At 34.4% G+C, this 26054-nt stretch overlaps 2 protein-coding genes across 3 annotated transcripts; one reads left to right on the top strand and one right to left on the bottom strand.

Annotated features, from left to right (window-relative positions):
• Nucleotides 1-1489: 1489 nt before the first annotated feature.
• On the bottom strand, nucleotides 1490-13992 carry LOC148310783 (BTB/POZ domain-containing protein KCTD3). Of its 2 annotated transcripts, none has more exons than XM_088257763.1 (13): nucleotides 13808-13992; nucleotides 11445-11758; nucleotides 10209-10407; nucleotides 9581-9672; nucleotides 8612-8705; nucleotides 7779-7963; nucleotides 6566-6790; nucleotides 5442-5558; nucleotides 5137-5276; nucleotides 4411-4591; nucleotides 3749-3845; nucleotides 3025-3194; nucleotides 1490-2431 (listed from the first exon to the last, which is right to left on the bottom strand). In XM_088257763.1, exons 1-13 carry the CDS (start codon nucleotides 13867-13869, stop codon nucleotides 2319-2321), a joined length of 1989 nt encoding a protein of 662 aa, XP_088113889.1. In that variant the 5' UTR covers nucleotides 13870-13992; the 3' UTR covers nucleotides 1490-2318. The 2 variants fall into 2 exon arrangements, with proteins under 2 accessions (XP_088113889.1, XP_088113891.1); XM_088257765.1 differs by lacking the exon at nucleotides 13808-13992 and adding an exon at nucleotides 12763-12901.
• A 1507-nt stretch (nucleotides 13993-15499) lies between these two features.
• On the top strand, nucleotides 15500-23096 carry LOC148310782 (uncharacterized). Its single transcript, XM_088257752.1, has 6 exons — nucleotides 15500-15639; nucleotides 16915-17097; nucleotides 17625-17751; nucleotides 18913-19056; nucleotides 20674-20842; nucleotides 21828-23096. Exons 1-6 carry the CDS (start codon nucleotides 15567-15569, stop codon nucleotides 22251-22253), a joined length of 1122 nt encoding a protein of 373 aa, XP_088113878.1. The 5' UTR covers nucleotides 15500-15566; the 3' UTR covers nucleotides 22254-23096.
• The last annotated feature ends 2958 nt before the right edge of the window (nucleotides 23097-26054 follow it).

Here is a 26054-nt window from a genome sequence, read left to right as displayed (position 1 = left end):
AACACAAACTACATTCCAACACAACACTTCAAAATTCAACACCATACAAAACTCGTGTTTTCTCAAAATGGTTGATATTTTTTCGTGAAATATCAGAAACGCAATAGCAGAAACGCCTTAATTGATGGAGAATTGTAATATTGTTTTGCGGCTAATACCCTTAAATGTGTTTTTTTTTATGGCTATTTTAACATTTTTATGGTGACCATTAACACTAAGTCTAAACGTGATCGGTTTGATTACATCTGTTAGTGCGAACATTCCACACCTAATTCGTATTACTAAAAACATCAATTAATATCAAATATATAATATCATATAAATTTTTACTATCAATATAACATTTATTAGAGCTAAAAATAAAATGCAGATTTTAAAGATCGTGTAGTTTTTAACTAACCAACCATCACGCCACTTTCCGCAGGGGTAGGCACAGAGAATGGAACGCCTCACAAATCTGTCTATCAAACAACCTTTGCTTCTTCAACATTCATGCATTTCCTTGTACACATCCACCGATCATTGATCATGCCAAGTTTTCCCCGTTCTTTCTCTGCTTCAATTACCATATTCATTCGCCTCATGATTTTGTTACTATCCTTTCTTCACTTATTTGATTCACATTCCCAAACCATCTCAACACACCTTTCTTAATTTTATCGATAATGCTTATCTCAGCCTTGTATTCCTTTCTTATATCACTAATCAAACATCTATCATATAACGTTTCGTCGCACATTTATCTGAGAGAATGCATTTCGACCACATTCAGTCTACTTTCATTCTTTTGCCAACTCCATCCTTGACTTTCATACTTTTACATTGGTTTTTACATTGGTTTGGAGTTCCATGCATCGTGGACTTTTTTCTTCTTCCAATATTAAAAATAAATACTAAATTATAATATCTCGTATACAAAATAACGTTTTAACAATACTTCAACAAAAAAACGGATAAATCCCTTTCTCTGAGAGATCCTCGAGGGATAAATCCAGTATTTGTGCACTTACAAGGATTTCACATTAAAATAATTATAACATACACAAACTTAAGTCAACAAGCATAAATTTTAATAATGATTCAGGAGTCTCTCAGTTTGTATTAATCATTCAGATAGAATGTCACATACAACAAAACATGTCTCTGCTAATTTACTTCGAAATAATTGCTAGATGTCGCAGTTCACTCACACGTGAATGAACGTGTGGATATTAGACATCTTTCATATACAAAGATCTGAAAAATCAAGCACGGATGTTGAAACTTAAACGGCAGAATGGTGAATGTCACACAAGTAACATTCACTTTTCGGCTCAAACCAATTGATGACAGTATGTAGGTCCTATAAATGACCAAAGACTCCCGTTTTCCCTTACCATAAATTACTTAGGGTCTGTGGGATTTCCTTTTTTATAAAAATATGGTTCATATTTGAATTATTAAACTGAAAATTCATCAGCAATAATTTATTCGACATTACAATATTTCGTTTCTTTTCTTTGAACATTTGAGCCGATTTGACTGTTCATCCCGGCACATTGTCCGCGTTGGACTCTCTGATTTTCATTTTGCATTTCATTTGCCCGATCACCGTGTTTCAAATCAAATATGACATTTACACCACACGCTACACTTATGACATCTTTCATTTATCATTTTGAACACAGATTTTCTTGAAAAATCATTGATTTTTTTAAATTAAACGTAAGTAAGTTACCAACCATTTAGATCAGGGCTGTCCAATTCAGATATGATCCCGGGCCAATCCAGATAACTAAATAGATTAGAGGGCCGCAGAAACATCTGAGAAACACGATAAATCGTAAACAAATACACCTATTGGAAATTCCCTTATTAATAGTGGCAAAACTTGTTGCCATATAAATAAATATTTCATTTATTTATTTGGGATACCATAAAAAAATAAATCCTATTTAATAAATTTTGTAAAACGAAAATGTTTGTATTTGCGGTAGATCGTAAATATAATGCGGGCTACAGAAATATAAGCCGCGAGCCACGTTTCGAACAGCCCTGATTTAGGTGATAAATTATACATTTAAGCTTTGAAGGAGATGACATATTTAATGTAATTACTATACGATAAAACAAAAACAAAAAATCTATCTCCGTTACCAGAGTTCAGCCTTATTAAAAAATAACGCTGCTGGCCTGAGATATGATATTTTCAGGTATCCAAGATGATTTTTCATGGTGAAAAAATGAATTTGCAATACAGTGTGGTCTTCGATCCCGAGATGGTTTCAGAGAAGGAAGAAAGGGCAGCAGAGAGAGGGCGCCGGGAGTGGGGGACAGGTTCAGATGAGGGGGCGGTGCGGGGAAGGGGGCGCGGTGCAGTGGAGGTCGCACTGCTCCACCAATCGGACCAGCTCGTCGGCGCTCGGACCTCCACCAGTCATCTGCTCCAGGTCTGGAAAAAGGAAATAAAATGTGGAAATGTTGTGTGTGCAAAAAACTATCTACATATATGCCTTGTCAATCTTCTTACATCGTTCAGAATCATTAAGACTTTTCACCATTTCATTTGGTGAACCCACAAATATTTCGGACATGTTATATAATATACCATTCACACATAATTTTTAGAAAATATACCTCTAATATAGGGTAAATCTCCCTTTCTCTCTCTCTCTCTTCACACACACACTTAGCAGGCATACTACAATTATTTTTTAAATGAATAACCCGAAAAGTCTCTACTACATAAAGACTTGTTTGCAGGTATAGGATAGTAAGTATATGGAAAGCGAATGTGAAAAATACATAATAAAACCCATACCAATTGAATTTTTTTTTTTTTTTATTTATTTTGCAATTTGCGGGAATCGAACCCATGAAACCAGTTTTGCAGTCGAGTGTCTACCCAACTACACCATGGCGCAGGTCAATCTCAACTATCCATTGTCAATTATCCATTGTCAATTATTGATGTCAATTATTGATGTCAATTATGCCATTGAACTATCCAGTTGCCAATCTGGGAGACAATCCTGCGATACTTACCCCTGTTGGGGTCCTGGGCCCTGTCTAGCGCGGTGGTGAGGTCCCACATGTTGGTGGCCCCCGAGCAGTGTCCGGTGAGGAGCAGACGGCGTGGACGGAGCACCCCTTCACACTCCATCACAGTGAAGCATGTCACCGCCGCCCCGTCCACAGATTTCAGCACACACACCCTGGAAAACACCCACACCAATTGTAATAAAAACACATTGTTTGCGGGAAATGCTTAAAAGCGTTATTTAAATACTATTAGTAGAGAGCGGAAGATGTTTATATGCGTTACTTTTAGTAGACCTCAAGAGTCCCCAAAAATCAATGTACAGATTGGAATTGGGTTTGTGGTTGATTGTGATTAGTAGGATTGAACAGAGTATAACTAGGGTCGGGGTTGATGAAAAAACCGTCCGACAACAATGTGTTAATACATAGCATCCAATTATTTAACATTTTGTCTGTAAATGCGGAATGAAAGTAATGAAAAAAAAATTGGTGTACAAATCCTTCTATACTTGTGTCCAAGTAACGTGCATAAGAATATAAAATGAATTATTGAAAAATTTTGAGACCGCAAGGTTGAATTTCCCCAACCCAAACAACCATGAAAAGTAGTTAGTATTAATGAAAAGGGTAAGCCATTTCATTGAACTATTTTGAAAATGTACTTGGTTGCTTTATGAATTATACAAAATTATTATTATTAATTATTAACTCATTTGACATTACAAACCTTTTGCCATTAGATGCGAGGCGGACATACAGAGTGTCTGTTTCTGGAATGACTTTCTGCACAAATATCTGCTCCTCATCCTGCTCACCATATGGTCCTGTGGATATTTTTAGCAATTTAGAAATAACTTTGATGGACTAAGCGTTTAGTTGAAATGGCAGGCGACTGTTGCACATTTTCACTGTGATTGTGTATCTCCAGACAGGTGACTATGAATAATGTGTATCGTCAATTGCCATACGTACAGGGGATAACGATTGTTTAAATTTGCAACTGATATTAAAATATCAGCGTAGGAGCTGTTTCATTTATTTTTTTTTATCAGTGGGAGCATGGATAATAGGGGGAGGCTTTAGTCCTTGTTATATTGTTATCTATGGGTATATTTATTATTATTTCTATTTTTATGAACTTTTATTGTTTCAAATTGTTGCAGTTTATGACTTTTTGTATGACCTCTTTATCCTTCAATGTAACAAGAAAATTGAAAATGATGAGGAATGCATCAAAACTCAAAATTGCCCTTCATTTCTATTAGAATCCTTCATATTGTGTGGAATGTGCCATGTCAGAATTGATTATTTTATGATATTGCTTTTGACAAATGGATAGACCAATTAATTCACTTTTGAAACAACATAATTGAAATTAAGTTTTCTTACCACAGTCATTGGAGGAGATGAGGTTGGGGTCGCTGGGTTCCAGAGACAGGACCTTGAAGGAGGCCTCCGGGGTGGTTCCGGGCTGCGTGGAGATCATGCCTCGGAAGCGGGTGACCTTCCACGAGCGTACGTGGTTATACTCGCTGCACACCGATACCAGGTACTTCTCCGATAGAGACACCTGGAATGCACACATTATTTACATGTCTGTGCAATCTGTAATTCGGTCATTATATTTTGGTGAATTTTTACTTCTCAGTATTATTTATAGCTAGGGGCTAACTGTTCTGCTAACAATCAAATTGAGTTAGGGAAAATTCAGTATATGGGGCATATTTACTAGTTAAGGTTCAGAAGTTTTTATTATTTATGGAGCAGGATATTGCTTTAGAAGTGGCAAATAAAAAGTACTTTTTATAAGGAGAGAGAAAAACAAAGTAACATAGTATTATGTAACAAGGCAAGTCAAAGGTAAACACAGCATAGGAAGAAGACGTATATTCAGGCTTAAAAACTTGAGAGAGTAGTTCCGGTGTACCACTGTTTAGAGCGGCTGCAGATAAAGTAAATATTACCATGATGATTGCCAACTTCCTTCCTTCTCGCAAAGTTTTGATGAAGAAATTGTTAGTGGGATTAGGATTTTGTAATATTTCACCGAATTATTGCACAATTTGGATTAAAATTGCACATTGGGATCTTTTTGTTAAAATATTGAGTACCAACCTTTGTGACGGGACTCTGGTGAACATTGAAGGTTTGGAAGAGCTGAGGGCCGTGCCCAACAGTCTCGGGATGCTGAACTATAACCCTGACGGACCCACCGCGAGTTCCATAAGCTATCTCGATCCAATTGCCGCATAAACCTAAAAAATATTCAAAAGTTTCATTAATTAATTGTGGCATTGATAATCAAATAATTATAGTTGAAATGAACAAACTTTTTTAATGTACATATATATTTCGGTTTGTAAATGTGGAGTACAAAATAGAATTCAGTAAGAGTGGTTTTCTTAGACTATATTACGTACTTGTTTTGGGAGTGAGGTACACAGAGATAGCCGTGACGGGTTCGTGGTTTGGATCTCTGTAGAGCTGTGTCACCAGTAAATCATTGTCCTTCATACGGAGTGGGAATTTCTGCATATCTAGAAACCGAATAACGTTTTTCATAAAACAGTAGTCCACAATCGAAAATTGTAAGCACTCATTTCAATACATAATAAAAAAATATACATATATCTAAAAATTCTAAATAATTCAATACAAAATAAAGTCATATAAAGATGCGCTGTTTAGAGCTGTCCAAGACAGGGACACATACTCTCAAGTGATAGTCAAAGTAAGAGGGACCTGACATGGTACATACACAAAAAAGAAGAAGAAACAAGATGAAATACATGAATAAGTACAGTAAGAAATTCCTAGGTACATAGATTATATCAACAAAACAAACATTTTAACAATAATAATCTTTGTTTTGGTGGGGTGACCAACTTTCCAAACTCTCCTGAATTGAAGCAGATTGACTGATAAGCGCAATCGACCCGTCAGATTGATCATCTCAAAATGCGATTGACAAATGTATTTGACGGCGAAGCGGCGTTGAAAGTTATGGAAAGAAATATCAAAAAACGACATGAGCAAGCTTTGCAAAAATAGTTAAGCCCTATTTCCACCCAGCTGTACACGAACACTACATATTACCTTGATCGCTAATTATATGAAGGCAAAGTGGTCAGTCACACGCACCAGAATTTTGGATGTAGGAGTTGAATATATTAGATAGAAAACAGATGATGTAATCGAAGGAGATCAGGATGAAGGATATTATTGTTATACGGGGAAAAAAAGAATTAATAGTAAGTAAAAGAGAAAAGAAATGAAATGACCAAGGCATTCAGGGTTGCAAAGTTAAAAAAAAATGTAAAGTTGAATAAAAGATAGCGGTTAGAAAAAACTACTACTATTAACATCATACAAGCTATTGCACCTAATCATAAAAGGCAAAATAGAGGGTCGACAATGTGTGGGCAAAAGACACATCTCCTGTCTCTGGAATATACGAGATTGGACGGGGATCAGAACTGTCGGGGTGCTGTTTGCAGTGCCCTATGCACCACCGGGTGGGGATGAGCATTTGAAGAAGAAATACCTATATAGTTGATGGCGCCGTTGATGGTCCCCAGGAGCAGGAAGGAGCCGGCCGTGTCGAAGGAGGTGAGCGGCGCGATGTCCTGCACCTGCCAGTGCTGCGTGGAGGTGTGCCACACGCCCGCCTTGCCCCCGCCCCCGCCCCCGCCGCCCCGGCTGGACAGCGCCACTAGCTGCGGCCCGATGAACAGCAGGTGCTCCACGCGGACTCCCAGGTTGAACGTCCCTGGAATGGGGTTTTATCACTCGGGAGGAATACATATCTAATTTAATATACTCAAACTAAAAAAAATATAGTTTTGAGATAAAAGAGTTTATAAAAACTAATTAACTAACTAACCATCGCGCCGCTTCTCCCGCAGGGATAGGCAGAGAGAAAAGAACGCCACACGACTCTGTCTTTGCAAACTTCGCCTCTTCCACATTCATGCATCTCCTCATACATACCCGCCGATTATTACAACTCCTAACCTAACCACTTTCAAATATTTGGCATACCTGATTGTGCCAAGTTTTTCTCGGTCTTCCTCTGCTCCTTTTTCCAATTACATTCGCCTCGTAAATTTGTTTTACCTCACTCATTCGTTCCACATGTCCAAACCATCTCAAAACACCTTTCTTAATTCTATCGATACTGCTTATCTCAGCTTTGCATTCCTTCCTTATTTCACTATTCGAACATCTATCATACATCGTTTTGTCGCACATTCTTCTGAGAGATGGCATTTCGACTGCATTCAGTCTACTTTTATCCTTATTTTGCCAACTCCATGTTTCACTTCCATACATTAGAGTTGGAACCAGGACTCCGTTGTATACTGTCTGTGTAATATCTCAGTAAAGGAAAGAGATAGAGCAAAATCTGTGATTGTATGTAATAAAATAATAATAATAATAATAACTCTTTATTCCAGCTTGACTAAGTGGTGGGTGCAATTCTTAGTCAGCCATATATGTTTTACAATATTTTTTTTATAAAATGAAATTAAAATTACAATAATAAAGAAATAAAAAATAAAGAAAAGAAACCGCGTATATGATGGAGCGTTCGGATTTGTAATCTGCCAATGAGAAATACTTATAGAGGCTACGATAAAAGATCATATTTATTAGATATACTGACTCTCTAATACAGATCCAGGGTTCAAAAAGATTGTAAATTATAGTACCAAGTATGAGATTTTGATAGTAATTGAACAGGTATGGAGTATTACCGACTAGGGTCCTGCGTATGGGGTCCATGTGGGAGGATATGGCCCAGAGCTTGATGAACGCCCCGCAAGCGAGCCCCAGCATGACTTCGCCCCCGCCCACCTTGGCGTTCAAGGCCACTCGCTCGATGGGCGCGTCCTGAACTGGAGACTGGAACCCGACGCACCAGCCGCACGTGTCCGTCAACCTGCACCGAGTAAAGAGTTTTGTAATTAGGCCGCCAATTTTAATAAGGTCTGATAAAATGACCCAGTGAAGAATATATTATAAATTCAATTATATTTATACTCCAAGCACAAGAGCTTAGTCTCTTTATTGGATAGAACATCGTAACTAATTTAAGGAATGTCAAAAGTAGAAATGTCTAGCAAATTAATTATTCTTCAAACCCTCATCTGCACCCGATGGTGCGAAGGGCATACATCATATAAATGTAGTATTATCTTGATCGTTAACAGATGAAGGAAAGGTGATCAGCCATCTGCTTTAGGCACTTTTTTTTTCTTTACTTCAGCCTTCTTTTTGTGTCCAGTATTGATCAAAGGCCTCCGTTCGGGCACCAGTCCAGGGTAATATATAATAAATATTAGGGTGAAATCACTTTTTATTTGAACCCCCCCCCCAACTGGGAATCACCATAAAGGAGAGAGAAGGACAGAAAATAGGCGTTTTGGAGAAGAGGCGTTTTGGAGAAGAGGTGCTGGAGTAGAATGCTGTGTGTATCATGGATAAAACACAGCACAAATGTCTCCATCTTAGAGGAACTCCACATTACAGAAAGACTGAAGTGTGTTGTAAACTCTAGAATATATAAAAATACTAGTTAGGTACTCACCGATAGCCAACAACCAAATGTGTGTACGCGACAACTATCCAATTATGGTGGGCCTTGATGATCTGAACTTTGAGGTGGTCGGGCCATCCATTTACTAGAAATATAAACCTTCATGTAATTACAGATATAAATAGTAAATCGTATAAAAATAGGTTTTTTTTAGATGGGAGTTGCAATTATTAATTACCACATTCAATGCATAAACAAAATTACATAGTGCGAATTTTTGAAAACCCACAACTTTGTTTAAAATTAAATACTACTTTCAACAACAACTTTACTTTAAACAAACAACTTTACTTTATTTATTGTAACTGCAGACGGTTGGTAGAGTTCCATTTGAATTGTTAGGTAATATATCCAAAATTTAACACGGTTAATGGTTTGAATTCTACTTTATTTACATATATGATATGTGACGCGTTTCGTCTTATTAATATATATTATATTTGAATGTTTGATAACGTCTTAATAAGACGAAACGCGTCACATAACATATATTGTAGTCATACAGGAGAAAGTGACCAAGTGCATTTTTTACAAAAACGTGATCATTGACTATTTGATATCTTTCTAGCTTAAAATTGCCATGAAAATAATCCTAAAGGATTTTAAACTTGGAAGTATAGTATATTGACTTGTTAAAAATGACTAACTGCATTGATGTTTATTTTGTTGCCGAGCAAAAGTGACTTAAATGGCCCTCCTGAACATTATACGTTTTGTTAGTTGGTCACTTTCTCCTGTATGACTACGATATGTAAATAAAGTAGAATTAAATCCAATAACCGTGTTTTATTTTGGATATATTACCCAACAACTTTACTTTAAACAAAACAAAATTTAAATTTTCATCAACAGATCTCTCTTGAATCTTTGTGGGTAGAAGGATAATGATCCACCAAAACTAGGAGCTCTGCGAATTTTTCCACTTCATTTGTAAACTTCATTTGTACATTTAAAACTTACTATCTGGCCTTATAGGAACTGATGGTTTGGTTACATCCTGAGTGCCGTTTCTTAAATCTAATGAAGCTGTTCTTGAATGCCCTCGATTGCATCTGAAAAAAGGAAAATCAAAAAGGTTAGGGTGGATCATTCATGACGTCATGATTGCTACGCAAATTATAATAATTGTAAATTATATGAAGGCAAGATATATTTTTATACTTATATTTTTTCCCATAAAAGGTAGAGATATTATTTTGTCCGCCTCCGTAGTGTAATGGTCAGCACGCTCGGCTACCGTTCTGGAGGTCCCGGGTTCGATTCCCAAGGGGGGTAAAATAAATATAAGTGATCTTTACATTGTAATATTTATTCAATATTACCATGGACTGGTACCTGAAGCGGAGGGCTGATCACCTTTCCTTCATGTGTAAACGATCAAGATAACACTGCGTTAATATGACACAGTGCCCTATGCACCATTGGGGTGCGGATAAGGGTTTTATTATTTTATTATTATATGAAGGCAAGATCTAATACTAAAAATGAGTATGGGAGTAAAATTGTAGTCAGAACATTATTTGCCAGAATTTCTTAGTTTACCCCTGTGTACCTACTCTAAATGTGTTAAATGCAAAATGGAAGTCACCTGATTTGATCAGTGGTGGTCACTCGACCCACGAGCCTGAGGTCCAGCGAGGAGTTGCGCGAGTGGGAGCGCACGGAGCTGGTGCCCGCCTCGGTGGTGGCGCTGCTCGTGCTCTGCGTGCTGCTTCTGCCCGAGGACTTGGGCTGCGACGGCCGCGCCTGCACCGGCGTGCACACAGTGGTGGGGGGCGTCAGGTTAGCTACAAAATAATATGGGATTCGAAAAACGAATGTTTGGATAAGGGAAAAGACCAAGGTAACAGATGTGGTTCAAAGAATCGCGGAACTAAAGTGGAACTGGGCAGGTCATGTGGCGCGTATTTCTGAGGATAGATGGACGAAAAAGGTGCTTGACTGGAGGCCTAGAACAGTGTTTAGACCCCAGACAAGATGGTCCGATGACATTAAAAAAGTGGCAGGCCTGCACTGCAAGAGTGTCGCATCCGCCAGAGAACTGTGGAAGTCCAAGAGGGAGGCCTTTGTTCAATACTGGACACAAGAAGAAGGCTGAAGTAGTAGTAATATGTAATTTCATTAATTGACTCAACCGTCACATTTTGGTAATATCTGTCCATTTTCACTTTTTGCATTCTTCTTCTTCTTCTAACCCTTATCCGCACCCAATGGTGCATAGGGCACTGAATCATCATATTGACATAGAGCCATCTTGATCGTTACTTACATGAAGGCAAAGTGATCACCCCTGCGCTCCAGTGACCAGTCCAGGTAAGTATAAAATAAATATTAGGGTATAAAATCACAATTTATATATTATTATATTTTCACCCCCCCCCCTCCTGGGAATCGAATGGTAGTCGAGCGTGCTGACCATGACACTATGGAGGCAGACAAAATTAGGAATACACTATGGTAAATTAGGAAGCTAAAAATAATCGCTTGACATTTTTTTTACTTTTTATTAATATGAGGTCAAGGGATCTTGCATCCCTTATGTCACTGCGACCATACTAGGTCTATTTTGACCTCCCTCTGTATCATAGCTCACTCTCAAGACCTACATGAGTCATGTAGTTTACGACCTATCTTGGTGGTAAGAGCTTCACCTTCTCGGAGTCCAGTAGTGGTCCTCCAAAGATGTGACTTCGTTTGCGAGCGAGTGCGTCACAGTTATAGAGAATGTGGATCGGAATTTCGTTATCCTCCACACAAAATCTGCAGACTCGATTACCATAGGCTACTGATAAACAGGCCACGTAATAGTAAAAATGTTGAGTACCTGGCGGCGGGAGGTATCCGTAGAACAGCACGTCTCCGCAGGAGGAGTGCGACATCTCGTCGCAGAGCGCCAGGCGCCGGCTGAGCGGCGTGATGCCGAAGTAGTCGGCCTCGTGGCGCAGCGCGCGCAGGTTGACCCCGCGCAGGTCCACGTCCTTGGTGCGCAGGTAGTTGAGGATCACGGCGAACATGAGCGGGTCGCGGTCCACGAAGATGGCGCCCGTCTCATCCCGCAGGCTCGGGATGCGCCCGCCCAGCATGGCCGTGAAGAACGAGTCCGGCACCCACATGAGCGTCTGCCACGAGGTCGAGAATCTGGAACCGAGATTTTAAAACATTTAGGTAAGTACTGTGAATTTTCATTGAATTGAAAAATTAATTCGAAGACTGGCAACACCAACAAGATGCAGAAGATCACCTGCAGAGGCCTCTTTCAAGAAACTATTTACGTATATGCCTTGCAATATTGATCCGTTGCAATAAGTAATTTTTACATCATTGTTGATTAATTCAAATTTAACCATATTACTTTTGACATCACAACATAGATGAAGAAGAATATGGAAGTCTGGACATTTACAGGGCTTACGAACATCGTAGGCTTGGTTAAGTAATCACTTTACACAGGTGTAACATTCACCAATTCTAATCATGATTGACAACCACACTACTCAAATTCTTGGAATTTCAACATCCAATTTTGAAACATTGTAATTGAATCACTTGAATTTTCACTAGAGACTTTTTTTATTGAGGAGAGAAACTCTTATATTTGTATGAATTTTTATTGTATTGAAAAAAAAATTGCGGTGCTTACGTGTCTGAAGGCTGGCAACACCAACAAACTATCTCTATCAAGAAACTATTCACTTATATGCCTCACAATATCAATCCGTTACAATAATTTGCTTTTATATCATAAATTCAAACTTAACCATTTTACTTTTTTTTTGACATCACAATATACTTAGATGAAGAAGAATATGGAAGTCTGGGTATTTACAGGGCTTATGACTTGTCATAGGGTGGTTAACAATAACTTTACACACGTGCAACATTCACTCATGATTTGGACAATCGAAATGTTATGAATTAACCATTTTACTTCATTACTTTGTGTGATAAAAAAATAAAAATAAAACAATACTTAAATGAATTTAAAAAAAATTTATTAAAAAAATTAACGAATTTTTAAAAAGTTATTTGTATTATTCAAATAAAACTTCCGATAAAAAAAGGGTAATGTGCTGCATGGAATTGTAATTCATCACATAGCATATTCTACACACATACATATATGTATTAAATTTTATTTTTACTTTGACTTCATAATCACGGGTTATTTCATTTCATTTTTTATTTATTGTCTTTTTCTTTTTCTTTTTTTAGGACTACTGTATGTCCTGTCATTCTCCGGTCCTCTCCTGGGAGGTGGAAGACCAGCTATCTTTAGTTTATTTATTGACAAATAGTTATCTGACAATGACAGGAAAATCTTAATCTAATCTATGGTATTTGTGTTGAAACATAACAATTCCATTTTTAAATTACACATCAATTTGTGGGAAGGTACTATTTCAAAGATAGTTGAACATCCATAAAACTAATTTTGTAAAATTCTTCTAATAATTAATATTTCTATTAAACATAGAACTTTAAGAATATTAATAATTTATTTTGCCTTCTTTATAATAAACACTCATTTACAATACATAATTATTACTTTAGAAATTTTCCAATTTCAGATGTGAAATGATAAACATTTCACAAACTTTTTAGCTGCCAATATTTATTTCAAGAAATGATCAGAAAATATTTAAATGACCAATTCAACACAATATCTATGAATATTTTTCACAATATTGTGTAGCAGTTTACATAAAGCTGCATATGTAATTTATTGAATACTAATAAATTATATAATACGAACACTTTTGCTGTGAACCACCAACTTTGTAATATAGATGTTCGACTATATTAGGTGGGAATTTACATGCCTAAATATCAAAATTACCACAGTTTGAGGGATGTAATAATTGTGCTATATTTTACACTATAATAACACAATCAAATATAGCATATACAAATTAAAAGTCAAGCACTCAAGAGTACTTACTTAGTTTTTGGGTATTACAGAAGTCATCTCAAACAAAATATATTTTCAACGTAAAGGAAATATTTTATTCAATCAAAAATACAACACAAATCGTCTCGAAGGATGTTTTTTTTCAATATCCACTACAATCGATTTTTAGTCATTTAGGTTATCAAAAATTATTTGTGTTTTACAAGCAATTATCAATTAATATATTTAAAACAAAAATAACAGAATATATTTATGGAGCAACACTATATTTTTCATACCTGGTTCCGCCGACATTTAAATGAACGATGTCACCAATTTTGTGTTGGTGAAAAGTAGACATCGTGTGTGGGTCTAACAAGAAATGTTCGAAATAAATATTTATAGCACTCCCATTACAAAAATGTAAACAATATAATTTTTCACTCCATACGTGGCCAGCTGTCAAAACAAAGTTGGTGCAATAGTCAATAGTCAATTGCCATAGTGCAAAATGATTATCCCACATTTTAAAATAAAAATATCACAGTAAGAACCACACTTTGGTAAATACGATGTCACGAAACTGTTGTAACCTGCTGATGATAATAGCAGGGTAAAATAAAAATATATTTCTGATATAAAGTCCAAAGTTGCATTTTTTTAAAACAACTTTAGACAATATAAACTATTTTAATAAATTATTAAAACAGTTGATGTAAATCATTAGGTAATTATAGTTACCATTTATATTAAAAATACAACTAATATGGTTCGAATTATCTAGAACAAGGAAAACTAAAACTTTCACTTGCATTTGTTTGACTGAGGTACAAGTGATATTTGTTTTGTTATTAAGTGGCACATAATACTATTGTTTACAGTATATGGCACATAATACTAAGGTTTCAAGTTTAATTATTTTCAAGGTCAACGAAGGTTAATTAGAAGGTTTATTTATTTTTATGTCATTTATATTATTTTGAATTGGCTCCTTAAGCCCACGAGGGATCGCATCATTTAAAAATATTTCATTTATAATCAAATAAAATATATTATGTACGAGAAACGAAGAGGTTTTAGTGAAATAGAGAAATAAACCCGTATCAGAAAAAGAAATATGATAGGACACATCTTGTGGCATCTCGATAATCGTAATAAAGGGTAAGATATAAAGTAAGAGAGGAAGAGGAAGATCGAGAAGGAACTATATGTAAAAGTATAAAATAAAGACTGACGTCATGTATAAAAATCTGAAAACCTCGGCTTTGGGCAAATAACGAGGAAACTGCTACTCAGGCAGAAACCTAGCTCTCAAATTTAATATATGTACAATAAAACATCGAATACAGGCTCACCCATGTTTAAAAAACCTTTCATAATTTCATAAGAAAAAAATATAGCATATAAATTTTGTGACCCCCATTCGATAATTTTTGTAAAAAAAATAACTCATCATCTGTCATTGGCCAATTATTATAGGTTGCCATAGTAACGGAACACGAGAAATAATAAACATTGAACATTTTGTTTCATGCGAGAAAAAATAATTGTATTAATAATCATAACCAATTATTACTTGTGACTGACTTTACTGATATGTATTTGAAATTTAAAACTAAACCTCATTTTTTCAACCGATTCGTTGGGTATTTGCGCGGAGTGAAATGTTGATGTGTTTCGTTTTTACTAAAATTAAATCTTTAAATATCCATTAATACTTCGCGTTAGGCATAGTATATCTTATCCAGTTTAACGCAAACCGATTTGAAGCATGACATCATTATTATTTAGATGTAAGAAAGGCACAAGTTACCGGGTGATGTCATCGAATATCCATTATTGTGCCTATTTCCGTTTGATTTTTATATAAATATAAACATTACAATTTTGTTGGTGCACGTGCACGCGCCTATCTAAACAAATACAAATATATAAATATAACTCCTTATCGAAAGTTATCGGAAAACATTTTGCGGCAATCATGCGTATGCGTATTTGTGCTTAGCTCTCTATAGTGAATGTTCTGCTCACAAAAACTGCTCAATTTTATAAATAAAAATGAAGCATCTTTTATACGATTATCACAAATTAATTGAACGTGATGGTTCTCAAATAAATGGAATATGGCGAGGTAAGAAATCATATTTTGCATAAATTTTAAATGAAAATATATAAGCATGTACACGTTTTTAGTACATCATAAAACTTTTATAACTTATGTTAACCTAAATACTTCTATATTTAATGTGTTAATGATTACTTTTGTAAATCAATTATCATTATAAATTGAATAATTATCATTCAATAAACATTTGGAAAACAATTTATATTTTCAATCAATGATTTCTCACAACAGAAATAATTTTATACATTCTACATTGATTATTATTATTGCTATTGTCCATCTTCGTAGTGTAGCGATTAGAACGTTTGGCTAGTATGTCAGAGGATCCGGGTTCAATTATTTTCAACCAACAAAAATTATTCAAATGCTTGTGATATTACATATGTTTTTTAAAAATTTTTTCCATCTCATTTCCAATAGCAATATAATGATATTTTAAAATTAAACATTAAATAATCATTCTAGAATTGAAACATGACTACATGGCGGAGACGAAGACTATTATTTTTAATTATGATTAAATGAACTCTGTTACATGTTTTGTGGATTATAATGTCATCAAACCAACCAAAAAAATATTACATTAATCACAGTGATGTTATAAATGCTGTTTTTAGGGCCCAATATATGTTAAACTGCAACTTAATTTTCCCGAAAATCATGCTTTCAGGCGTTTCCCAGTATGCCAAAATTATTCGGGGTTCGGATCTTGCATACAAAAAAAGGGTCTTTGCTAATAATAAAAGCTTTTTCAATCCAACGTAGCTCGGCTTTTGTGAACTCATATGTACCGTGCCATGAGTTAGATCAATATATCTAGGAGTTTAAAAAAATTTAGTAGTGCGGTTTTTAATCATGGGTAGAATGGTGAATGTTGCACGTGTGAAAAGTGATCACCTAACCAGCCTATAACAGGTCATAAACCCTGTAAATACCCAGATTTCCATATTATTCTTCCTCTATGTTAAGATGTTAAAAAAAAGAAGATGATTAAATATTAAACATTGAAATCAAACACTGATTTTAATATTTAATACCTAAATTGAAAGGAGCTCTACAAATTAAACGCCAAATCTTTAAATAAATTAACATGATAATTATTGCTAGTCAGTTTTTGTCAGTATTGAGAGAGATTTGTATGTGTATATTAGTTCAATTATTTTTTGTAAACTGGGTACATCGATACACTTTGAAATGACCCCTGAAAATTATCACTATGGACATAAATGATTAGCGTGTTTTTCTCAGAATAATATATTTATACTTATATGTTCATTTCAGGTATGCAGATAAGTTTGTTTGCGTGCGGGTTGGTCTTCTCCCTGATCTGCATGGTCTTTACGCAGATACTGTCCGTTTCCTTCGACCAAAACTGCATTCTTTCCCCAAAAAACATAGCTTATAAAAACCAATCTGATGCCTTCGTCGCTCTCAATGACTCGGAGAAAATGCAGTCAAACCTGTGTAAGTTGACGGGAATTTACAAAATATAGTTTTGTATAGTTTTACATCCCCAGATCCAAGAGTGTGAAACCTTTTCATAAAGAAAGACATTAATTTCACCTATAAGACCACAAAGGGATAAAAAGGTCAATATCATTTGTAGAAAACAGGTCAATGCTTAAAATATAATTTGGAGAAGAGTCTTATTATTTTAATTCTTTTTAGATGGGAGCTGCATTTATTATTTACCTTGCTTATTACGTACAAGGTTAATAGATCATTAAGTGGATTTTTGTTTCTTCTAGCTAGAAAAAAATGCTGTATTTTAAAATAACAGTTTTACAGTTGTTTCCACACTTATTTTATTTGAAAAGTGACTAGGTTTCATCATTATCGACATGACCAGATTGGTGAAATTGATATCATCAGATATGACAGACATCAGACTGGATGTCGGTAATGGCGAAACCTGGTCACTCGTCAAGTAATATAAATGTGGAAAAATATATATAGTTAAATTATAATAATTTATTAAATTTTGTTTTCAGATGTACCTGTTGATTTCATTAAATCCCAGTGGGCAGAATCCAGCGCCTGCTATTTCCCATTCTATAACCCGATAATGTCTATTATATTTTCAATTGTCTGGATTACCTTCTTTGTCATGTGTAATGCGTAAGTCGATAATTTTGACTATATTTTTATTTATTTTGTAATATTGAGATATAACTTATTTTTAGAGATCAATGTGCCAAACACAGCATACTGACTTACTTATTCAGGAGAGGATTCCATCCAACTTTGGGTATATGTCTCCCCCTGCACTCTACCAGTGATTCCTATCCTGGGCTGTTAGCATCCGTCACAATCCAGCATTCCTTGTGTGGTCATCAGTCCAGCGTGTCTCCGGATGTCCTCTGCTGTGTACTTCTAGTGAAAATTACCAGACCAATTGAAAATAAATCTTTCTTGAATTCGAATCGAACCTGCGACGCCATTTTCGCAGTCGAACGTCCACCCACTACGCCACAACGCCTGCCTCTCTGCGCAACCGCCAGTTATGTGAAAATCCATGTCTGTGCTTCATATATCGTATAGAAAGTATGGATTGAATGAAGATGTATCATACGTAAATATTAAAAGTATTTACTTCCCTACTTTTACAAAATAAATAGATTGAAAAAATCCTCTAAAAATTATGCCAAAATTGTGTCTCCAAAAATTATGTATTTTGTTGTTTATTTTAGAGTTTTCTATGTATGCATGAAATTAATATTCAATTTCTTAGATATTTTTTTCTGTCATATTAATAATAATAATAATAATAAAAACCCTTATCCGCGCCCCAATGGTGCATAGGGCACTGCGTCATATAAACGCAGTGTTATCTTGATCGTTTACACATGAAGGAAAGGTGATCAGCCCTCCGCTTCAGGTACCAGTCCAGGGTAATATTGAATAAATATGACAGTGAAAAAAATCACTTATATTTATTTTACCCCCCTTGGGAATCGAACCCGGGACCTCCAGAACGGTAGCCGATCGTGCTGACCATTACACTACGGAGGCGGACTGTCATATTAGTATTGCATTTATGTATTCGATAGAAATGTTATACTCGATGGGCACTGATTTGTCAATTTATTATTGTCATTAATTATCTAAATAATCTTTATCTTACTTACATATCTGTTATTGAAAGAAAAATCAATAGCTTTCAAGAAATAATCGTTTAAAAAGAATAAAACAAAAGATATTGTGACTGAGCCATATTGTGTAAATTTATAACTGATTTGAAATGCATTGATTGGTTTAAAATAACATTTATATTTTCAGATTGAAAAAACCGTGGCGCATCGTGATACCAGCCTTTGTTTTCTGTTTTATCTATGGCATCGTCTGTACAACAATCACAACTAATCTGCAACATGGAATGAAGTCATTCACGCAAGTATTTAATAACATGACTAGACCAGAAAAGTAAGTATGGTTTTATGAAATGATTTTAATACATTTTTTTATGTGAATATTTTGCAAATTTAACTAACTAATCATCATGCCACTGGGGTAGGCAGAGAAAATAGAACGCTACATCAATCTGTCGTTGCAAACAATCTTTGTTTCTTCCACATTCATGCATCTCCTCATACATACCCGCCGATTACTCCGATTCCTGACCTGACTGTCTTGAAGTATTTGACATAGTTGATCATGGCATTTTTTTCGATCTTCCTCTGCTACTATTACCAGCCACGTTTGCCTCATAAATTTGTTTTACCGTTCTTTCTTCACTCATTTCATTCACAAACCTCAACATGCTCAAACCATCTCAACACACCATTCTTATAGATAATGCTTATTTAAAACCGAGAAAAGGTTATTCTAGCTGAAAACATAGAAGTATACAAATATTTAATGAATAATACATTAACATATCCTGTTAGAGCAAGGTAATTAAAATAAATGTGTCCAAAATCAAATATATGATTGTCAGTGACAATCAATAATTTCCAATTGTGCTCCTCAGATATACTAGAAAGGGTACATCAATATAAATATCTGTGGTCTTGCTATATGACCTGGGGAATCATTCCCAAGTCAGGATAGAAATGACGAGAAACTGCTCATTTGAAAACCGTGATCTCCTTATTAACACATTTTGGCTAGGTATTTTTTACGTCTGCAGACCGCTGGTGATGGGATTTGATAATTATGTACATATAGTTAAATATTATTTTTTGACATCTCATCAAAGATGAAGAAGAATATGGAAGTCTGGGCATTTACGGGGCTGACGACCGTCATAGGCTGGTTTAAGTGATCACTTTACACACGTGTAACATTCACCAATTCTACCCATTATTGACAACCACACTACTCAAATTCTTGGAAGTTCTATATATATGAACCAATTTAGAAACCTTGTTCTTGAATTACTAGAACTTCACTAGAGACATCTATTGGTGAGATGTAAAGAAGCTTTTTTACTAAGCAGAAACTCTTATATTAGTATGTGAGATCCGAATCCTGGATTATATTCACACACATGAGAAACGCCAGAAAATACCATTTTCATTTTTATTATGAAGCTTATAATTTGACCAGTTAATATATTTACAACATTTTGAGTGTGTCCAAATACTTGTTCACAAAATCAGGATTATCTCCAATTACAGGAGTTATTTTCATATTATAATATGAAAATAACTCCTGTAATTGGAGATAATCCAGATTTTGTGAACAAGTATTTGGACACACTCAAAATGTTGCATATAGTTAAACATTAACTAAGAAATTGTTATATAATATTTATATAACATTTTTGGATAAATTCTTCTTTTCTGACTTTGAAACGAGGCTGGCACAGAAGGTAAAAATACCCTTCCCGGCCTTAAGCATCAATTGACCGAACGGGTAGAAATACCTTTCTTAAAACTGTGAGAGTGAGATGTTTTTTAGAAAGAAAAAAAAACTGAATCTCCCTTTATTTAATCATATTTTTATTTTACAGTTTAAAAAAAACATTCTTGCAGTAGAATTTTATGAAAATATAAGCCATTTAGAAAGAATTATTATTTTAAAATGTTTACTTTTCAGTATCGAGGATGATAAAACAATTGAGATGGTAGACATCTTTGTGCTGGTGAGCGTGGCGTCGGCCTGGATGTACACAATACTGTGGCTGGGCTCTGCAGTGTGGCTGGTGCTGCGCTGCGTCTTGGTGGCCGACTTTCAGCTGGTCCACGTCAAGGTCGAATTGGTCAAGGTGAGATAATTGTGCAGTAGTCCTTCCCGTATTTGCGGATGGTCCTTCAATGGTTAATTTTGCAAATTCATGTCAGAAAAGCAATTTAAGATTTTTGTAGATGACTCAACAGGGACAAATATTTTTAATAAGTTATCGCATATACCGTGTAATATGAACTTTTCTGCATATTATTGAATGCAAATTTCAATTTTCTTCAAAATTACATGTTTTAAGCTTTTTACTAACATTTCTTGGTGGAGCTGCATTTTATAAAAGAATAAAACAACAATTCAAATACTTTTTTCACTTTAATTTTGATCAGCAAACGACTGGACTGTTGTTTAGGATGAAACCCAGTTACTGGTCAAATAAAAGTGGAAAAACCTATTTAGTTGTAATCGTATATAAAATTACACGGATTGACTTTTGGCAGCATGCTTAGCATTAAATTCTTTCTTAAACCCTTAGTGCTACTATGCGGAGTGTGGCTATTATTACACTAGCATGATATTTATTACACCAACTGCAATATGTATCAAGTTTGACTCAATTTGGCATCACAGGATACAATTTCTAAAATAATATAAAACATAGAATCAATACACATTCTACATACAATGTTCCAGACTGATGTGAGACTCCATTTTAAAGAATCATTATGTAAAGCAATCGAGCTCTTGATTAGTAAGATATTAATGAAAAGATTGTACCTTGCAGAAATAGTTTTTTATGAATTTTCATTTTTGTGAATTATAAACTAAATTTTACGATTGAATATCAACATTTTAAAAATATGCCACACACATAATCAATAAATATTGTCAATTTGAAATAATCACTTTGTACCAAATGTGGGGCCATACGCCATAATCTACCAGGTCAGCCTGGTATTTTATGGCCCCAAAGTTGGGGCGCCATGCATGGAGAGTTTAAGCAATTGGTGCTAGGTAAAAAGTAATAGTTAAGAAATACTTAAGGTTTATATTGTTTATGATATTTACAGGCTGAACCTACTTCTCCATCTATCTGCAGCGAAGACTTCAGTCCCAACGAATCTCCAACCTTCCCCATACACACTCTCCACCCGCAGCAGCCAAACGAGACTCACTCGAGAATCCTCAAGCATCCCGGCGACAAGCAAAGGGAGAAGAAACTGGTCAACCTGATGTCCCCTTCCCCCATCGTTGACTCATCGATGGACGTACCTTCGCAGAAAACCAATGCCCGTATCGCTCGACCCGCCACGCCCCCTGAGAATGAACCGCATGGTTCGAACCGGGTTTCCCCGACGGCAGCTTCTAAAAATAACCCGGTTTTGGAGACTTCAAAACTTAAAGACTTAAAAACGCATACAGCCAAGTCCCCTAACAAGCCAACGGATTCTTACACTCTGTTTTCAATTGAGCAAGACGACAGCTCTCCGGATTGAACTGCTTGATAAAATCTGTCACAAAATGTAATTACGGTCAATTATGTAGTAATTTTACTTTATCTATTGTTTTAAAATAATAATCCAATCTAACCTAACCTAAACTATCCTTACCTTGCCAATGTGGTTTAAGGCTAAGTGAAAGATCACAAAATTGGCGCAGGTCAGTAGATTGAAAACATTTCTCCGGGTTAACTTCTTGAGTTGTAAGAAATTAATAAAATTTCAAAACATTGTTTGTTCAGTCGGTAAAACATGTAACTAACTAGCCGAAAAATTATTTAAGTGTGTTGTATCATCAATAGACGGCATTGGTAGTCCAAATCCCGACATAATCTGGAAATATTTGAGAAATAATCACTACGCCCCAAACGTGGGGCCACACGCTATCTGATCTGGTATATTATATCTCTACGGTTGGGGTGGTATCCACGGAGAGATTAAAGAAAAACCATAGGTAATAATTGCAAAAAGAAATGAAAAATTGTGAAAAAACAACTACCGTACTTTTAATTTTTTTATTTTATTTAAGTTTTGTACTGACATTTCTTGACGGAACTGCATTTTATATAATAAAATAACAACTATGTAATTTTTGATGTTTAATGATGTCGGTTACGACGAAACCCGGTTGCTGGTGAAATAAAATTCATGTGGAAAAAATTACATAGTTGTTATTTTATTATATTTTAAAATTATATCTTATTTTTAGTTTTAACAGGTACTACGTTGTACTTTGGTTAGTGATCAAATTTTAATGTGTATTTATTCTTCTCCTTTTTTTTATGCCTTTTTATTTTTTAATGGCAATATAGCCAAGTAACCGGCATTTAAAATTAAAAATATATAAATGTAATTTTTAAAGATGATAGATAGATATAAAGTTAAAAAATAAAACTTGTTCAAAATAAATAATGCGAAATTTTTAGATCTTTAAATATTAAATTATCAGTACAAATTAGCTTAGTTTTAAGTATTTTTTTTAGAATTACATACAAATTATGAAAAATGTGTCTGTGCATATAATGTTCTTGTGATTCTACATTTTATTTACATGATAAATAACTTTTTTGATTCTCAAAAAAAAAATTGGAAAATGCTACAAATCTAATTATGCCAAATTTTTATATTACCTTCTAGCAAATACCTGAATTATATGTAGATGTCTGCTCAACATTTTTAATGACATGCAACCTAGATAGGCAATACAAAGAATATATATAACTAACCACTTCATTGTACGCTGCAGTATTTCTCGACAATATTGATTGACTTATGTCAAAATGAAAATATATAATACTTTCAACTTTAAAGGTCGATTTCTCATTTTTTTTAGTAAATGCGTTCTGACATTGTGCATAGATATAACTTATGTATGAGACAAGAAATAAATAGGTATATAAAATATATGTAAACAAGTGCAAAAAATATATGTAAAGGATTAGACTGTCTATTTTCCAAATTGCTGGAATATTGGCTAATTTAAATATCGTCAGGTATGATGTTGTTGCTTGTCCAAAAGATAATAATTTCCTAAATTCCCCATCAAGACCCTTGTGGTCTGTATAACAGCGGAAAATTGGTTAAAGTGCACGGAGAAAATAAAAATAAACACTAACTAACTAACCATCACGCCGCTTTTCTGCAGGGGTAGGTAGAGAGAATAGAACACCACACTAATCTGTTTTTGAAAACAATCTTCGCCTCTTCCTCGTTCATGCATCTTCCCATACATACCTGGTGACTCCTGACCTAACTACTCCTGACATTTCTTTAACAAACTTCTCCATAACCAATGTTTAAAAACCAGGAAGGAACAATATTTAAAAACCATTTAAAATGTGTGCATGGAAGTATGATACCGAAAATACTTAACTATGTTTTGGAGTTACCTAGTACCTACCCATCTCTTGACAATTTTGTAGTGTATAAAAATAATAGAGAGTAATAATGGCAACACTTCTTCTTTTTCCACGTTCGCTCCCTAGGTGGAGAAAATGGCCAACACGAGATGTCTCCAAGTCACTCTGTCATGCCCCATCTCCTTGGCTGTCTATAAATATTAAAGGGATATTTTCTACGAATGTCAGCAGTTTGAAGAATTAGCTACGTTTCAAGCCAAAAATAATTGAGATATGAACGCTTAGTCTAGATAAATTTAGGTTTGAATTTCGGGTACCGCAATGACTTAAACTGTTCCCCAAACAGGGGTTGGGCATTATCAACGGTGTCACAGTCTGTGTGCCAATTGCGGGTTAAAAACTCTAAATAACAATCAAAACAAATTGCTCGCACGAAATAGTCATGCTACATTCAAATAACTTACACCAAACAATGTAAGTTTGTGTTGCCACTGCAAAAAAATACTTGAATGAATAGTATAAAATAATTATTACAATGGCAACACACTGCAAAATTATTTCTAGTAATTCTAGTAATAGCTGACAATTTAAAAATTTCTATTTTTTTTCGATAGAATGTACAAAATACATGAGTCTTTATTTTAAACCAAGTGTAAACTTCTTATTTCACTAATCAATGTTTCTATTTTCCTTGTGATAATGATAGTGAATTTGGTTCAATAATAATACCAATTTATTCTATTATAAAATCTCATTTTTATGTTATTTTTAAATTTAAAAGAAAATGCATTTATTTAGGTATATGTCGTTAGAACTTTAAAAAAATATAATTTTACTAATTGTTACCTGTATGGATTTTAAGTGACTATTCTAAAATTGCTCCAAAGTGCTCCGTAAGATTTCTAAATTTCGTACTATTTATTATAAAGCTAAATTATCTATATAAATGTTACATGCTTATTCGAAGCTCAATTAAAAGCCAAGAGAATCAAAAGTATTTTGTACAAAGCCTAAATTCTAATAAATCTTCATAATATGGTTAATGTTGTAATTAAATGTTGACCTTATTGCTTTTTGCATTAACTATGTACTGAAAAACTTATTACCTCAATTTAATATATCAACGTCATATATCAAACTCACTCCTTTCAACAACGTCATATATCAAAAATCGTAGATTTGTATGTTTTCGGAATGTCCAGAAAATGTACTATATCCCAACAAAAGCGGCATCTTTTTAACTTAATATTAACCCGCTACAGGGCAGAAAGTTTTGTTTTTGCATTTTGAAGAAAAGGTATTGTTCAATTATTTTTTTAAATATACTAAATATTTTTCAAATGGAGAAAAAACATTCAGGTTTTACCTAAAAAGATTTGTTGCACAGTAAAAAGTTCAATAAGTGGCTTGATATTTATTTTTTAATACATTTTATTATATTTTTAAAAAAGAACTCCTGAAAAATCAAGTTTTTTTGATATATGACGTTGTTGAAAGGAGTGAACGATGTGTGTTTTAAAAAAAAGTATTTTATTACATACAAATAATTGCAATGCTATAAAAAATAACAGATGATTGCACTGTGTCAATTAAATAAATCAAATTAATTTATCTATTCCTGTATTCATAAAAAATATTTCTACGACCTAATATTAAATTTGTCCAAAAATTGTAAATTGCTGTTGTTAAATGTCAATATTGTGATGTATGTTTACCTGTTAATATTATAAGAGTGTTATTTAATAAATATTTAATATTTTTTATAACACTTTAAATGTATTTTTTTAGCCTAAAGTCCAAACGTTAATTTGAACGAAATATTAATCCTGTGAGATTTTCATTTATCAGCAGACAAAATCTATATTTTTTCCGATAACAAACCTTGTATTTTGACAATATTGATCTCTATATTGTACATAACTGGAACACTAATTCAATA

This window comes from Brachycentrus maculatus, unplaced genomic scaffold, assembly GCF_059751285.1.
Source record: "Brachycentrus maculatus isolate JH-2025_06_01 unplaced genomic scaffold, ASM5975128v1 h1tg000087l, whole genome shotgun sequence".
NCBI lineage: Eukaryota > Metazoa > Arthropoda > Insecta > Trichoptera > Brachycentridae > Brachycentrus > Brachycentrus maculatus.
The sequence above is the reverse complement of the archived record's forward strand: the minus strand, read 5'-3'. Positions and strand labels throughout refer to the sequence as shown.

Excerpts from the sequence above, each read along its gene's own strand:
- LOC148310782 (XM_088257752.1), top strand. The coding sequence starts at position 15,567 with ATGAAGCATCTTTTATACGATTATCACAAATTAATTGAACGTGATGGT. Across the intron at positions 19,057-20,673 it reads AACATGACTAGACCAGAAAA|TATCGAGGATGATAAAACAA; the intron begins GTAAGTATGGTT and ends TTTACTTTTCAG. Across the intron at positions 20,843-21,827 it reads TCAAGGTCGAATTGGTCAAG|GCTGAACCTACTTCTCCATC; the intron begins GTGAGATAATTG and ends TGATATTTACAG.
- LOC148310783 (XM_088257763.1), bottom strand. The coding sequence starts at position 13,869 with ATGTCTACTTTTCACCAACACAAAATTGGTGACATCGTTCATTTAAAT. Across the intron at positions 10,408-11,444 it reads CGGATACCTCCCGCCGCCAG|CTAACCTGACGCCCCCCACC; the intron begins GTACTCAACATT and ends ATTATTTTGTAG. Across the intron at positions 7,964-8,611 it reads CATTTGGTTGTTGGCTATCG|GTTGACGGACACGTGCGGCT; the intron begins GTGAGTACCTAA and ends TACTCGGTGCAG.